Genomic DNA, 16954 nt, shown 5'->3' with positions numbered 1-16954 from the left:
AGCCTCCAACCTGATGGCATGAACATTGATTTCTCTAACTTCCGTCAATGCCCCTCCTCCCCTTCTTACCCCATCCCTGATTTATTTATTTTCCCCTTCCTATTTTTTCTCCCTCTGCGCAAGACTTAAACTAGACTGGTGTTTAATATAATGGATCTGTGAAAGATAAAACAGTTCTGTATTAAATCCCGTGTCTCAGGTAGTTACTGTCTCTACCACACTCGCAATGTACGCCAGAGAGGCCCCTCGGCCCATCTGATCCCTACCCATGTTTCTCTTCCATATCATAATATCAAAATCTATCCCTGCCGTTCCCCTCTCATTCTCCCTGTGATTACAGGTTGCAACTAGTCACCAGCTCCGTGGGAGAATGGATTTCCCTTGAATTTCATAGAAACATATAAATCTAGAACACATTACAGACCCTTCAGCCCACAATGTTGTGCCAACCATGTAACCTGCTCTAGAAACTGTCTAGAATTACCCTACCGCATAGCCCTCTATTTTTCTAGGCTCCATGTACCAATCTAAGAATGTCTTAAAAGACCCTATTGTATTCACCTCCACCACCGTCACGGGCAGTGCATTCCGCACAGCCGCCACTCTTTGTGTAAAAAACTTAGCTCTGACATCTCCCTTGCAACTACTTCCACGCAATTTAAAACCATGCCCCCTCGTGTTAGCCATTTCCGTCTTGGGGAAAAAGCCTGTGGCTATACACACGATCAATGACTCCCTTTACCTTATTCCCTTGCATGAACTCCCTGCATGAGTTTTCCCAGACTGAATAAGACGATGTGGTTATGACGTTCACCAGTGCTCCGAACTAATGTGGTTAAACTCCTTCTCTCCAACTCTTTTCAACGTTTTGTATCATTTTCACTAATTTCAAAGCACTGTGCCTCAAACAGCTGTGTTGTTGCAATGCACCTCTAAAGTCTGACAGCAGACTATTGAGGGAATCTTCGAAGGAGCAGAGTCAGAAACCAAAGAGTTGCCAGCCTGATTCAGGGATTTGGGGTTCCAGAGAGAGTTGGGACCTAGAGTTTACGAGGGGGAGGAGGAAGAGGAATCAGATCAGCAGGATGTGGCTACAAATGAAAGATCAGAAAAATTTTGAAACTGCTTGATCGAAAAAAAAGGTGGTAAATTTCTGCAACATACTGGTGGAAATCAACAGATGAGTCAGCAAATGTGGAGAGGAATAAACAGCAACGTTTAGGCCGAGCCCCAACAGCATGCCTGGACCGTGTACTCCTCTGCTTAGTTGCTGCTGAACTGCAGAGTTTCTCCAGCACTGTATGTGTGATTGTGTCTCTGTATTTCCAGCAACAGCAGAATCTCTGAGGTTTCATACCTGCATTTGTAAGAAGGCTCTACTTTGGCATCAAACACGCGGAATGTTTGCTGATATTAATTGTATTGTTCGTGGGAGCTCCTTTCTGCGTTCAAAGAACTGCTGAGTTTTCTGCACAAAAAAAAACTGAGGTACGGACGTGGAACCGGTACTTGCAGAAACTGTTAATGGCTCCGTGATTTCCCAGGAAGCTCTGCGTTACAATTTTTCGCTGTCGCTGAAGCTCCGAACGAATGCGCAGGCGTCAGGGATGCGGAAGGTCTCGAATATTGCGCATGCGCGCAGCGCTCAAAAGGCCTCCGAAGTTTCGTTTAAAGGTAAGAGTAATTTTCCAGGCCGGGGTTTTCAACAGCGAATGAGGGACAATTGCTGTGACCTATGGACGTTGTTCCCCGCAATCCTGGGACAGTCCTGGCATCTTCTCCCTCTCTTTCAGCCCCACGATCCGCACACAGGCCCCGGGGAGCTTCCTGCTGATGAGGGAATGGGAACCGATGGATCTCTTAGACAGAGCTGAGCTCCAGCTGTCTAAATGTAAAGATTAGGAACTCGGAGAAAGGGAACAAAATCTTTTACATCAGCTGTTCAGAAGATCACCTTTGTTCTACCTCCAATCACAAACAAGAAAAAATCTGCAGATGTTGAAAATCCAGGCAAAACACACAAATTACACTCACAAAATGCTGGTGGAACACAGCAGGCCAGGTAGCATCTATAGGAAGAAGCACTGTAGACGTTTCGAGCCGAGACTCTAAGTCAGGACTAACTGAAAGAAAAGATAGTAAGAGATTTGAAAGTGAGAGGGGGAAGGGGAAACCCGAAATGATAGGAGAAGACAGGAGGGGGTGGAGTGAAGCTGGAAAGGTGATAGGCAAAAAGGATACAGAGCTGGACACGAGAAAGGATCATGGGACAGGAGACATAGGGAGAAAACAAGGAGGAGGGGAGCCCAGAGGGAGATGGAGAACAGGCAAAGAGTGATGGACAGAGAGAGAAAAAAAATGGAGGGGGAAATAAATAAATCAGAGATGGGGTAAGAAGGGGAGGAGGGGCATTGATGGAAGTTAGAGAAATCAGTGTTCATGCCATCAGGTTGGAGGCTACCCAGCCGGTATATAAGGTGTTGTTCCTCCAACTTGAGTGTGGCTTCATCTTGACAGTAAAGGAGGCCACGGATAGACATATCAGAATGGGAATGGGATGTGGAATTAAAATGTGTGGCCACCGGGAGATCCTGCTTCCTCTGGCGGACAGAGCGTAGGTGTTCAGCGAAACTGTCTCCCAGTCAGCCACACTCAGGCTGCAGGAGCAACACCTTATATTCCGTCTGGGTAGCCTCCAACTTGATGGCATGAACATTGACTTCTCTAACTTCCGTTAATGCCCCTCCTCCCCTTCTTACCCCATCTCTCTCTCTCTCTCTCTCTCTCTCTCTCTTTCTTTCTTTCTTTCTTTCTTTCTTTCTTTCTTTCTTTCTTTCTTTCTTTCTTTCTTTCTTTCTTTCTTTCTTTCTCCATCCCCCTCCTTTTTTTCTCTCTCTTTGCCCCTCTCACAATTACTCTTTGCCTGTTCTCCATCTCCCTCTGGTGCTCCCCTCCCCCTTTCTTTCCCCCTAGGCCTCCTGACCCATGATCCTCTCCCTTCTCCAGCTCTGTATCCCTTTTGCCAATCACCTTTCCAGCTCTTAGCTTCACCCCTCCCCCTCATGTCTTCTCCTGTCATTTTAGATCTCCCCCCCCCTCCTACTTTCAAATCTCTTTCTATCTTTCCTTTCAGTTAGTCCTGATGAAGTGTCTCACCACAAAACATCAGCTGTACTTCCTCCTGTAAATGCTGCCTGGCCTGCTGTGTTCCACCAGCATTTAGTGTGTATAACCATATAACCATATAACAATCACAGCACGGAAACAGGCCATCTTGGCCCTCCTAGTCCGTGCCGAACCCTTAATCTCACCAAGTCCCACCTACCCGCACTCAGCCCATAACCCCACTCCTTTCCTGTCCATATACCTATCCAATTTTATCTTAAATGACACAACTGAACTGGCCTCTACTACTTCTACAGGAAGCTCATTCCACACAGCTATCACTCTTTGAGTAAAGAAATACCCCCTCGTGTTTCCCTTAAACTTCTGCCCCCTAACTCTCAAATCATGTCCTCTAGTTTGAATCTCCCCTACTCTCAATGGAAACAGCCTGTTCACGTCAACTCTATCTATCCCTCTCAAAATTTTAAATACCTCGATCAAATTCCCCCTCAACCTTCTATGCTCCAATGAATAGAGACCTAACTTGTTCAACCTTTCTCTGTAACTTAATTGCTGAAACCCAGGTAACATCCTAGTAAATCGTCTCTGCACTCTCTCTAATTTATTGATATCTTTCCTATAATTCGGTGACCAGAACTGTACACAATATTCCAAATTTGGCCTTACCAATACCTTGTACAACTTTGTGTGTTGCTTGAATTTCCATCATCTGCAGATTTCCCTGTAGTTGCTGCCTGGCCTGCTGTGCTCCACCAGCATTTTGTGTGTGTTGCTTGAATTTCCAGCATCTGCAGATCTCCTCATGTTTACGTTTTTAAACACACACAAAATGCTGGAGGAACTCAGCATTAGTACTCTTTTCCATAGATGCTGCCTGGCCTGCTGAGTTCCTCCAGCATTTTGTGTGTGTTGCTTGTTCCACCTCCTCTTGTTCTGGGCTTTTCTACCCGTGGGAACATGTTTTGACCCATTCTCGCTGGGTACATAATGATATGAAACACCTTTGCCCTGGGCAACAAGTAACTTTCACATCACAAATGTGCCAGACTCCGATGAGACAGACTGCTGTCCTTCCCTTCATGTTCATTGGCATTGTCATCACTGAGTTCACAACCGTCAGTCACTGGGGGAGGGTTCAGGGGAAATATTTATGTCCAGTACAGAAACTGGTGTTACCCGTGTGTATTGTGGTGATGCAAACGTTGCTGGAGAATTTGCAAGTGTGACGGAGTGTTATTTGGAAATCTGACTTTTTTTAAGCGTCATTTAGCAAGCAAATCAGATATGGACAGTGTGCAAAAGCTGGAGTGAGAAAACCCTTCAATACTGCTACAGGCCTGCTACATAGGTTGTGTGAGAGTGCAGAATTCAATCAAACCTGAGGATATCAAAGTTCTTATTGATGGTGATTAGCTAGCTGTTAAAATAAATACCTCTCTATTTAAAATTCAGTGTGCACATGTTGTTGTCACTGGGTAAAACTTGCACAGCACAAGTTTTTTTGGCACACCGGTCATTACAAATTAGACGGGACATTGGTGGGAAGGTGGGGAGACTTCCAGTGTCCTTGATGTCCTCATGTATAAGATGTGCATCCAGCTGCAGCTTGTAACCCTGCACATTAGGGAGTTGGAGGTGGAAATGGATGAATTCCAGATCATCTGGGAGTCGAAGTGGGTGATAGATATGACATTAAGAGAGGTGAATTTCTCCAAGAGTCAGGAAGGGGAATGATGTTAAATACCCATCACAGACTACGCTTGTGGCCATCCCACACAACAACAGATTGTTAGAAACTGTTGGGGAGGAATTACCAGCAGAGGAAAGTCAAACGGGTGATGGGGGATTTGTTAGTTTGGGAATTAAAGCGAACAGAGGTCTAATATCCTAGTGGTAAGGCTTGCTAGTGCTAGAGTGTGGTGGGAGAGGGGTGTGGGTGTTGAAACTAAATTTGCAAGAGGGATCGGAGTCAGAATGCCAGAATAGATAGTGACGTTTATGAATTGAATTGACTTATATCATTCCTATACATGAGGAATAGAATTCTTTACATTACTTCTCCATCTAAATGTGCAATGTGTAATCTATAGTAATTTATAATAAATAGTTTATACATAGGGCAGTCATTATAGCAGAAATACAATTGAATTAGAATGAATTAATCAGTCTGTTGTCCTGGTGGAAGGAGCTGTCCAGAAACCTGCTGGTCCTGGCTTTTATGCTGTGGTACTGTTTCCCAGATGGTAGCAGCTGGAACAGTTTGTGGTTGGGGTGACTTGGGTCCCCAGTGATCCCTTGGGCCTTTTTATGCACCTTTCTTTGTAAATGTCCTGAATAGTGGGAAGTTCACACCTACAGATGTGCTGGGCTGTCCGCACCACTCACTGCAGAGTGTTGAGTGAAGTACTGTTTCTATACCAGGCAGTGTTGCAGCTAGTCAGGATGCCCTCAATTGTGTCCCTGTAGGAAGTTCTTAGGATTTGGGACCCATACCAAACTTCTTCAAGCATCGGAGGTGAAAGAGGCGTAGGGCCACATACCACACAGCCGGTATGTACAGACCACATCAGATCCTCGGTGATGTGTATGACGAGGAACTTAAAGCTGTTCACTCTCTCAACCCCAGATCCATTCATGTCAATAGGGGTTAGCCTGTCTCCATTCCTTCTGTAGTACACAACCAGTTCCCTTGTTTTTGTGACATTGAGGGGGAAGTTGCTTTGTTGACACCCAGACAGATGTTGTTCAGATCTCAGATAGAGTCAGCAGACAAAAGGTTAAGCATGGTGCGATGAATGTGCTGAGCTGTTTATATCACAATGCAGGAAGCATTGTAGAGACAGGACTGATAAAAAATGTCCTAGTAAAGGATCCACTTGGAATGAGTGACCATAACATGGTCGAATTCCATATTTAATTAGAGGATGAGAGGGTTGGATCTCAAACAAGCGTACTGAGCTTAAATAAAGGAGACTATGATGGTATGAGAGTGGAATTGCTTAAGATGGATTGGGAAAATAGATTAAAGGTTAGATCGGTACTTGATCAGTGGTGTATATTTAAGGAGTTATTTTACAACTATCAAGAAAAATATATTCCACTAAAGAAAAAAGTGTGTAAAAGAAAAAATAGTTATCCGTGGCTAAGTAAAGAAATAAAGCAAAGTATACGACTAAAAAGAAAGTTACATAAGGTAGCTAAATCTAGTGGGAAGATTGAAGATCAAGAAGCTTTTAAAGATCAGCAGCAAATAACAAAAAGATTGATTAAGAAGGGGAAGATAGATTATGAAAGTAAATTGGTGAAAAACATAAAAGCAGATAGTAAGAGTTTTTATAGTTACATAAAAAGAAAAAGGGTGGCTAAAGTAAATGTTGATCCCCTAGAAGATGAGACTGGGAAATTAATGGTAGGGGACATGGAGATGGCGGAAACGCTGAACAAATATTTTGTATCAGTTTTTACAGTAGAGGACACTCAGAATATCCCAACACTGGATAAACAGGGGGCTCTAGGGGGAGAGAAGCTAACTACGATTCAAATCACCAAGGAAATGGTACTTGATAAATTAATGGGACTGAAGGTGGATAAATTCCCTGGACCGGATGGCTTGCATCCTAGGGTCTTAAGGGAAGTGGCGGTCGGGATTGTGGATGCATTAGTGATAATTTTTCAAAACTCGCTGGACTCGACAATGGTCCTGGCAGATTGGAAAAATGCTAATGTAACTCCTTTATTTAAAAAGGGCAATAGACAGAAGGCTGGGAATTATAGGCCAGTTAGCCTAACATCTGTGGTTGGCAAAATGTTGGAATTGATAATTAAGGAGGCAGTAACAGGGCATTTGGATAAACATAGCTTAATAGGACAAAGTCAGCATGGCTTTACAAAAGGGAAGTCATGTTTGACAAATTTGTTGGAGTTCTTTGAGGACATAACATACAGGGTAGATAAAGGGGAACCAGTGGATGTGGTGTATTTTGACTTCCAAAAGGCATTTGACAAGGTGCCACACCAAAGATTATTACTTAAAGTAAAAAATCATGGGATTGGGGATAATATTCTGGCATGGGTGGAGGATTGGCTTTCTAACAGAAAACAGAGAGTTGGGATAAATGGTTTATTCTCAGACTGGCAGTTGGTGACTAGTGGTGTTCCACAGGGGTCGGTGTTGGGACCCCAACTCTTTACAATCTATATTAATGATTTGGAGAAAGGGACTAAGTGCAACGTATAGAAGTTTGCTGATGACACAAAGATGGGAGGGAGTGTAATGAGTGCGGAGGACATTGAAACCCTGCAGGGGGACATAGATAGGCTGAGTGATTGGGCAGACATTTGGCAGATGAAATATAATACTGACAAGTGTGAAGTCTTGCACTTTGGCAGGAAAAATAATAGAGCAAGTTATTATCTAAATGGAGAGAAACTGGGAAGTGCTTCTGTGCAAAGGGATCTGGGGGTCCTGGTGCAAGAAACACAAAAAGTTAGTATGCAAGTGCAGCAGGTGGTCAAGAAGGCCAATGGAATGCTGGCTTTTATTGCTAGGAGGATGGAGTATAAGAACAGGGAGGTCTTACTGCAGTTGTACCGGGTATTGGTGAGACCACACCTGGAGTACTGCGTGCAGTTCTGGTGTCCATATTTAAGAAAGGACATACTGGCTCTCGAGGCAGTGCAGAGAAGGTTCACTAGGTTAATTCCGGGGATGGGTGGGTTGATGTATGATGAGAGGTTGAGTAGATTGGGACTCTACTCATTGGAGTTCCGAAGAATGAGAGGCGATCTTATTGAAACATATAAGATTGTGAAGGGGCTTGATCGGGTGGATGCGACGAGAATGTTCCCAATGATGGGTGAAACTAGGACTAGGGGGCATAATCTTAAAATAAGGGGATGCCGTTCCAGGACTGAGATGAGGAGAAATTTCTTCACTCAGAGGGTAGTGGGGCTGTGGAAGCTACTACACTTAATAAATTCAAAACGGAGATAGACATTTTCCTGGATAAAAATGGCATTAGGGGATACGGTGAGCGAGCAGGTAAGTGGACATGAGGCTAGGTTTAGATCAGCCATGTGATCTCCTGAACCAGTTTTTGATAGCCTGGATGGGTTGGAGAGGAATTTTCCAGATTTTTTCTCCTCAATTGGCAAATCGTTTTTTTTTCTCCGGGTGATAACATGGGTTTGGGCGGGATGAATAATAAAATAAAATGGGTGGCATGTTGCCCTGTTGGTTGGCACTGTTGCCTTGTGGGATTCGGTGAAAACTAGAGTTAAGATTGGATCAGCCATAATCTTGTTGAATGGCGGAGCAGGCTTGAGGGGCCGATTGGCCTACTCCTGCTCCTATCTCTTATGCTCTTATGTTCTTATGTAGGAAAGTCAGATGAGCTCAGGACAGGGAATCAAGATTTTGTAGCCAATACTGGAATTTGGTTGTACCCAACAGACTGAGGGATTTAGAGGAACAAATTTGTAGAGAGATTGCAGACTATTCCAAGAAACAGATGTTGATATAGTAAGTGATTTTCACTTTCCAAATATTGACCGGGTTTCCCATGCTGTAAAAGGACTAGGTGGGGTAGAGTTTGTCAAATGTGTCCTTAATGTAGAATTGCCAATGTAGAAGTGTGCAATAAGCTATTAGGAAATGATCCTGCATTAATGACAGAAATTAGTGTATGGGAACACTTTGTATCTAGTGATCATAATGCCATGAGATTCCAAGTAAATATGGAAAAGGAGAGGTCTGGATCACGGGTTGAGATTCTAAATTGGAGAAAGGTCAATTTTGATGGTATCAGAAAGGATCCAAGAAGTCTGGACTGGGGCAGGATGTTTTCTGGCAAAGGAGTACTTGGTAAATGGGCGTCCTTCAGCAGTGGAATTTGGGATGTGTAGAGTTTGTATGTGCCTGCCAAATTTAAAGTTGAAAGGTAACTGGTGCAGGGAACCTTGGTTTTCAAGAGATATTGAGGCCCCGGATATTTTGTTCATCTAAATGCCTCAGACTGTTGGGTGCAAGCAAGACTCATTAATGACTACAAATCATAATTCCACGCCCTGAGCATAGCTGATGTTTTTCTAGTTGTTTTCTAAAAACTATCCAATAGTTTTTGTTCTATTATTTGCCCTCTCTCTGGCTTTTATGTTGGCTTTGGCTTCTCATTTCAGCCATGGTTATGTCCTCCTGCCTTTCCAATGCTTCCATTTCTTTGGGATGTATCGGTCATTCAGCTCCTGAATTGCTCCCAGAAACTCCAGCCATTCCAATCAATTTTGGCCAGCTTCTCTGTCATAGGCACATGGAGAAGTTCTGTAAAACAGGCTATTCGGCCCATCTAGACGATGCTGAAAATATTTAATCTCTCTGATGCAACGTCCTGCACTGGGACCACAACCCTCTATACCCCTACCATCCAGGTACATATCCAAGCTTCTCTTAAATTGTGAAATTGTGCTGGCATGAACCACTTGTGCTGGTATCTCATTCTACACTGTCATGACCAGTTCAGTGAACTGAAGACTTTTTCCACATGTTCCCCTTGAATTCTCACCTTCCCTGTTTATTCCTGACCTCTGGTTGTTGTCCTACCCAACCTCAGTGGAAAAAAACTGCTTAATTTACCCTATCTGTACCCTTATAATTTTCTATACTTCTAACAAATCCTCAAAGCAATGTATAATTTCCTTGTTTATGTTTAGAGCCTATATTAGGTGTATAAGATGATGAGAGGCATTGGTCATGTGGATAGCCAGAGGCTTTTTCCCAGGGCTGAAATGGCTAACATGAGGGGGCTCAATTTTAAGGTGCTTGAAAATGTGTACCAAGAGGATGTCAGGGGTAAGTTTTCCACACAGAGAGTGGTGTGTGTATGAAATGCACTGCCAGCGACAGTGGTGAAGGTGGATACAATAGGGTCTTTTAAGAGACTCTTAGTTAAGTACATGGATCTTAGAAAAATAGAGGACTATGTGTTAGGGAAATTCTAGGCAGTTTCTAGAGTAGGTTACATGCTCAGCACAACTTTGTTGGCTGAAGTGTCTGTAATAAGTTGTAAATTTCTATTTTCTACTCTTTATGTTAAACAGCGAAACAACATTGGCTATTCTCACCTCCTCCTGTCACAAAGGATCATTTAATTATCTCTGCTAGGGGCCCCGACAATTTCTGCACTTGCCTCCCATAAGGTCCGAGGGAGCACCTTGTCTTGCCCTGGATATTTATCCATCCTCATCTGCTTCAGGTTAGCAAACACCTCCTCTTCTTTAATCTGTATAGGGTCCACGATTTTAAGGCTGCTTCTCCGCACTCCCATAGAACCATCACCTGAGTAAATAAAGATGACAAGAAATATTTCAGCTCTCCCCTATCTGCTTTGGTTCCACACGTGGGTTGCCATTCCGGTCTTCCACAGGACCAACTTTGTGCTTTGTAATCCTTTTGCTCTTAATCTATCTCTAGAATCCCTGAGGATTATCCTTCATCTTTTCTGTGACTTCTTTTAGCCTTCCTGATTTATTTCTTATGTGTTCCCTTATATTTCTTATACTCCATAGGAACCTGCCTGTCTATCCCTGTTATGCAACTCCATTTTGTGCTTCACCAGGGTCTCAATATCTCTTGCAAACCAAGGTTCCCCACAGTTTCTATCTTTACCTTTTATTCTGAGAAGCACATTCCCACTTTGTACTTCCTAAATTTCGCTTTGAAGGCCTCCCATTTACCAAGCACACCTTTACCATAAAGCAGCCTGTCCCAGTCCACAGTTGCCAGATCCTAGTGTCATAATTCCAGGTGTTGATCCATGCCCTGAACACATCCGCCTTTCCTACGCTGCTCCTTGTACTGAAATGTACAGGGCTCAGGATTTTCACTGCACCATGCTCAACGTTTTTCATTGCTGACTTTATCTGAGGTCTGAACAACATCTGTCTGCACTCTCTGTTCTGTTATTTGGGCTCTCATTCCCCCTGCAACTTTAGATTAAACACCCACCCCCTAACCCCACCTCCCACCATGCAGCTGTATCACCCCTTTGGCTTTCATCTCCCAAATCAATAAAAATGAGATGCATACCAGGTACAGGCAGATAGGAACAAATGGGGTACTTATGAAGTACAGGAAATTCAAGTGAACACTTATGAAAGAAATAAAAGAAGGCATGAGGTTTCCCCAGCAGACAAGGTGAAGGAGAATCCTCAGGGACTCTGCAGATATGTTACGAGCAACAAGATTGCAAGAGAAAAAAAATTAATCCTCTGGAAGATCAGAATGGTGATACACATTGGGAGAAAAAATAGATGGGGAAGTTTATAAGTATTTTTTTTTTGCATCTGTGTTTACTCAGGAGATGGACACAGAGTCTATAGAAGTGAGGCAAAGCAGCATCAACTTCATGGACCCTGGACAGATTACAGAGGTGGAGGGGTTTTCTGTCATTAGGCAAATTTCCATGGATAAATCCACAGGGCTTGACATTGCTCCTAGGACCTTGCAGAAGACAAGTGCAGGAATTGTCGGGGCCCAAGCACAGATATTTAAATCATCCTCAGTGACAGGTGAGGTACTGGAGGATTGGAGAACAGCCAGTGTCGTTCAGCTGCTAAAGAAAGGCTCTAAAAATAAACTAAGAAATTAAACGTTGGTGAGCTTGACATCAGTAGTGCGAAAGTTATTGTAACGTGTATGCAGGAGCTGGATATATATGTATTTAGCCAGATGTGGACTGATTAAGGATAGACAGCATGGATTTGTGCATGGTAAATCATGTCTAACCAGTTTACAGAGTCTTTCGAGGAAGTTATCAGGAAAATGGATGAAGGCAAGGCAGTGGATGTTGTCTACATGGACTTTAACAAGGCACTTGACCAAGTCTCATATGGGAGGTTGGTTAAGAAGGTTCAGTCATTCAGTATTCAAGATGAGATAGTAAATTGGATGACACACAAGCTGGGGGAGAAGCCAGAGTGTGCTAGCAGATGGTTGCCTCTCTGACCGGAGGCCTGTGACTCGTGGTGTGCCGTAGGAATCAGTGATGGATCTGTTGTTGTTTGTCATCTATATCAGTAATCTGATGATAACATGGTTAGCTGGATCATCAAATTTGTGGATGACACCAAGACTGGGGATTCAGCAGACTGTGAGAAGACTATCATAGTTTGCAGTGTGATCTGGACCAGCTGGAAAAATAGGTTGAGAAATGGAAAATGGAATTTAATGCAGACAAGTGTGAGGTGTTGCACTTTGGTAGGACCTACTGGCCGGACACTGAGGATGTTGTTGAAGAAAGGGATCTGGGAATACAGGTTTATATTTCACTGAAAGTGGTGTCACAGTTCGATAGGGACAGAAAGAAAGATTTTGGCACATTGGCCTTCATAAACCAAAGTACTGAGTACAGGAGATGGATGTTATGTTGAAGTTGTACAAGACATCGGTGAGGCCTAATTTGGAGTATTGTGTGCAGGTTTGGTCACCAGCCTACAGGAAAGATGTAAAGGAGGTTGAAACAGTTCAGAGTAAATTCACAAGGATGGTGCCAGGTCTGGAGGTCTTGCGTTATAAGGAGAGATTGAACAGGTCAGGACTTTATTCCTTTGAATGTTGAAAATTAAGAGGAGTTTTGATGGAGGTTTACCAAAATTATGAGGGTTATGAGGGGTAAATGCAAGCTGTCTTTTACTATTGAGATGGGGTGGGACTACAACCTGAGGTCATGGATTAAGGGTGAAAGGTAAACATTCAGGGGAACATGAGGGGAAACTTCTTCACACAGACGATCATCCAGGTGTGGAATGAGCAGCCAGCACAAGTGGTGCATGCGAGCTCGATTTCAACATTTAAGAAGTTTGTATAGGTACCTGGATGGTAGGGGTATGGGAGTAGACAGTTTAAATAGTTCAACACAAACTAGATGGGCCAAAGGGCTTTTCCATGAATATGACGAGAAACTTAAGTAATACTAACATTACTAACATCACTCGAATTCCTTTTAACGGCTGTGCGGACCAACCATACATCTGAGTAGGAGATATTTACGTGGCATTAAAACTGTGGCACTTTAAATTAACAGTACATAAATGAAAATCCCAGCTGCACATTAACAAAGGCGATTTGTGTGAGAGTGTTTCTGTTACTGTGGGGCCAGGAACCCGTGCAGCTCAGTGGAAACAGGGAATAATACCAATGCAGAGAGTCAAACTGAGCCAGGTCACAGATTGGAGATGGCAGAAATGCCCCATTCTTATAGAGACAGGAAGAGCATCAGAGAGTTTGATGGTCATTCCAGATTCCAGCACTGTGCCCAGTTAGAAGATGATTTCTCTCTTCAACTTGCGTTGAACCTCACTGTAACAGTGTGATGTCAGATTACACCTTGACAACTCAAATGATCTCATCTGAAATGTTGTCCTTCACCCATTGATGTATTTTGTAAATCTTTTCTCAGGTTAAAAAACAACAAGGATTTTGTCTACGGGAATCTCGAACACAACACGCTGCTTTGCTGTCTCTGTCCAGATTTTTAAGAAGTGGAGCAAGGGATTCAATCAACCATCCTTCCTGCTCAGACTGTGGGGAGGGATTCACTCAATCATCTGACCAAAGGGAAAAGGCCATTCACCTGCTCAGACAGTGGGAATGGATTCTCTTGGTCATCTCAGCTGAAGGTGTCTCATCAAGTTCACGCTGGACAAGGCCATTCATCTGTTCTGTGGGTGAGAAGGGATTCAGTCGGTCTTCCCACCTGTGGTTCACACTGGGCAGAGGCTGGTCATCTGCTGAATTTGTGGGGAGGGATTCACTTGGTCATCTGACCTAATGGCTCACCAGCGAGTTCACACCGGGCAGCGGCCGTACACCTGCTCGGACTGTGGGAAGGGATTCACTAAATCATCTCAACTACTGAGTCACCAGTCAGTTCACACTGCAGTGAGGGATTTCACCTGCTCAGTCTGTGGGAAGAGCTTCACTCAGTCATCAAACCTACAGAGACACCAGCGAGTTCACACTGGGGAGAAGCCGTTCACTTGCTCAGACTGTGGGAAGGGATTCACTCGATTATCCAACCTACAGAGTCACCGGTCAGTTCACACTGGGGAGAAGCCGTTCACCTGCCCAGACTGTGGGAAGGGATTCTCTCAGGCATCCCACCTACTGAGACACCAGTCAGTTCACACTGGGGAGAGGCCATTCATCTGCTCAGTGTGTGGGAAGAGGTTCACTCAGTCATCCAACCTACAGTGTCATCAACGAGTTCACACTGGGGAGAAGCCGTTCACCTGCTCAGTCTGTGGAAAGGGATTCACTTGCTCATCCACCCTATTGGCACACCAGTCAGTTCATACTGGGGAGTGGCCATTCACCTGCTCAGAATGTGGGAAAGGATTCACTCAGTCATCCGAACTACTGACACACCAGTCAGTTCACACCGGGGAGTGGCCATTCACCTGCTCAGAATGTGGGAAGGGATTCACTCGGTCATCTGATCTGCTGGCACACCAGCTAATTCACAATGGGGAGAGGCCATTCACCTGCTCAGACTGTGGGAAGACGTTCACTCATTCATCCAACCTACAGAGACACCAGCGAGTTCACACTGGGGAGAGGCCATTCACTTGCTCGGTCTGTGAGAAGAGATTCAATCGGTCATCCAACCTACAAAGACACCAGCGAGTTCACACTGGGTAGAGGTGGATCTGTTTGAGAAGAGATTCTCTCAGTCATCTCAACTGAATGTGCACCATTGAGTTCCCACTGGAGAGAGGCCGTTCACCTGCTGTGAATGTGGGAAGCGATTCACTCGGTAATCTAAACTTGTGACACACTACCGGGTTCACACTGGGGAGAAAGTTTCAATAAGCTGCATGCTGGATATTTGTCCATCACTGTTGCTGAATGTAATTTCGGGAGTGACTGTCGGTGCTGAACTCTGCAATTATTGCTGCTGCTCACCACACCCAGTTCTGCACCCTGGTCACTGGGCACGGGAGGAGTTTCTTCTGCTGCACACTCACCTTTAATGGGACTAGAGTTTAATATTCTGGATCTGAGACAGATAAATGAGTTTTATTTCAAACTCTGTCTCCAGTACTTAGTGAATTTATAACACACCTAGTGTACAGTAGAGTGTCAACTCAGGCCGGCTGGACCTGCCAGTAATTCAGTTCCATGACAGTACTTTTAAATCCTCCTCTGTTGTTCCCCTCTCGCTTTCCCTGTGGTGATGGGTTCCAAACAGTCACCACTCTGTGGGTGAAGAGGTTTCCCTTGAATTCTCTGCGGACTGAACAAGTCAAGCTGACTACAGTTCTGTCTGAGATGTTCTTCACCCCTCAAATCTCTGGGCTGAGGAAGAATGACACTGGGAGTTAGCCTCCTGAATCACGACTCATTTCCACATTATGGGTCCTTTTCCTTGCTTCTAAAGTGTTGTTACAAAGCACCCCTGTCCTCTAATGACAGAAAGCAGAATGGGAAAACATGAATTGGATGTTCAACGGAGCAGGGTCAGAAACCAGAGTCGGGTCTGCACAAAACAGAGTTTGGAGCTCTGCACGATGGTTGGGGTAAGAAGGAGAAGGGAATCAGCAGCGGGGCGTGGCAACGAATGACAGAGTAGCAACATTTGGAAGCTGATTGACTGAGAAAATAATTTGTTTGTCAGACTGACGACATAAACAATACCTGTGGGGCTCCACTGGTCAAGGAACATGTGTGTGATGCGAATTGTTTTATCTATTGAGGGAGTTGTTCCTGCTTGTTTATCCTGTAATATTATATCTGAATGGTTATTATGGATTGTCCAGTCTGTAATAATCTATTGATTATCTATAATTTGTAAGATTTTGACTCTAAAACTGGATCAGACTTGAATTGATGGTGCCTTTATGAAGTTACTTTGGCCATTCATGAGCTTAAAGCAAAATTTTGGTGAATGATATTTGCCATTTGATTGTACCTCTGTAAGTAATCAGATTGAGTAAAACTGCTGCAAGATCTCGGAATGTGTCGGATTGTATCTGGTTTCTCTCAGCATTTTCTGCATTTATCACCTTGTTTGTTAGTCTTGTATGTATTTTTGATCATTTTTATGTTAACCACCCTGTCCTGTAATTTCCACAAGGAATCTTTCTTTCTGCGAAAATGCCTCCCACTTTGAGTCAGGTGCTCGATGCTTCCTTGTCAACACCTAGTCGGCTCAGATCGTTGGGATGTCTCCCATGGAGGGTCATACTCATTCCACTGGTTAATGTTTTCTTCCAGAGTGATGATTCATTTTTCTGAGTTGGCCTATCATTTCAGTTTTCTGGTGTGTACTTCATATGACAATTAACAACATATAAGAAAACATATATTTAGGAGCTTTATGCGACCGTTGTGTCAGTTTTTGTTGTCGGTAATTCCTCATCCTCCTTCTGTCCTAGGTAGTGTTGAACTTTCAGTGTAAATACTTTTATCTAAACTTGTCCTTTTAGTAGCTTTTATTCTTTATAATTTTTCCAGATCAGAATGGGACCAAGGTATTTTTCCTAAAGAAGACATTAACATGGGTATAGTGAAAGTGTTTTTTCCCACTGTAGTGTTTGTTATTCTATTGAGTTCTGCTTAGCAGATTTCCATAAGGCTTGCAGTAAAGTTGGTCAAAAGTTTTCACTATTTGACACTATTGTCTGTTTTCTTTCTTGTTGATATTCTAGATATCTGGGTATCAAGTGTCTTGGCCTGAAACATTTATTCCCAACCAAGCTTTACTTGCTGAGCTCCTCCAGCACATTCTTTGTATTCCTTTAGATTTCCAGCATTGGCAGTATCTCTTGTGTT

The 16954-nt window shown here is 43.7% G+C and overlaps 1 protein-coding gene across 1 annotated transcript; it reads left to right on the top strand.

The window, feature by feature from the left end:
- Positions 1-1562: 1562 nt before the first annotated feature.
- LOC132401308 (gastrula zinc finger protein XlCGF8.2DB-like) lies at positions 1563-16738 on the top strand. The gene is made up of 2 exons (XM_059983429.1): positions 1563-1674; positions 13581-16738. Exon 2 carries the CDS (start codon positions 13952-13954, stop codon positions 14819-14821), a length of 870 nt encoding a protein of 289 aa, XP_059839412.1. The 5' UTR covers positions 1563-1674; positions 13581-13951; the 3' UTR covers positions 14822-16738.
- Positions 16739-16954: the final 216 nt, after the last annotated feature.

This window comes from Hypanus sabinus, chromosome 10 (assembly GCF_030144855.1).
Source record: "Hypanus sabinus isolate sHypSab1 chromosome 10, sHypSab1.hap1, whole genome shotgun sequence".
NCBI classification, from domain to species: domain Eukaryota; kingdom Metazoa; phylum Chordata; class Chondrichthyes; order Myliobatiformes; family Dasyatidae; genus Hypanus; species Hypanus sabinus.
The sequence above is the reverse complement of the archived record's forward strand: the minus strand, read 5'-3'. Positions and strand labels throughout refer to the sequence as shown.

Excerpts from the sequence above, each read along its gene's own strand:
- LOC132401308 (XM_059983429.1), top strand. The coding sequence starts at position 13,952 with ATGGCTCACCAGCGAGTTCACACCGGGCAGCGGCCGTACACCTGCTCG.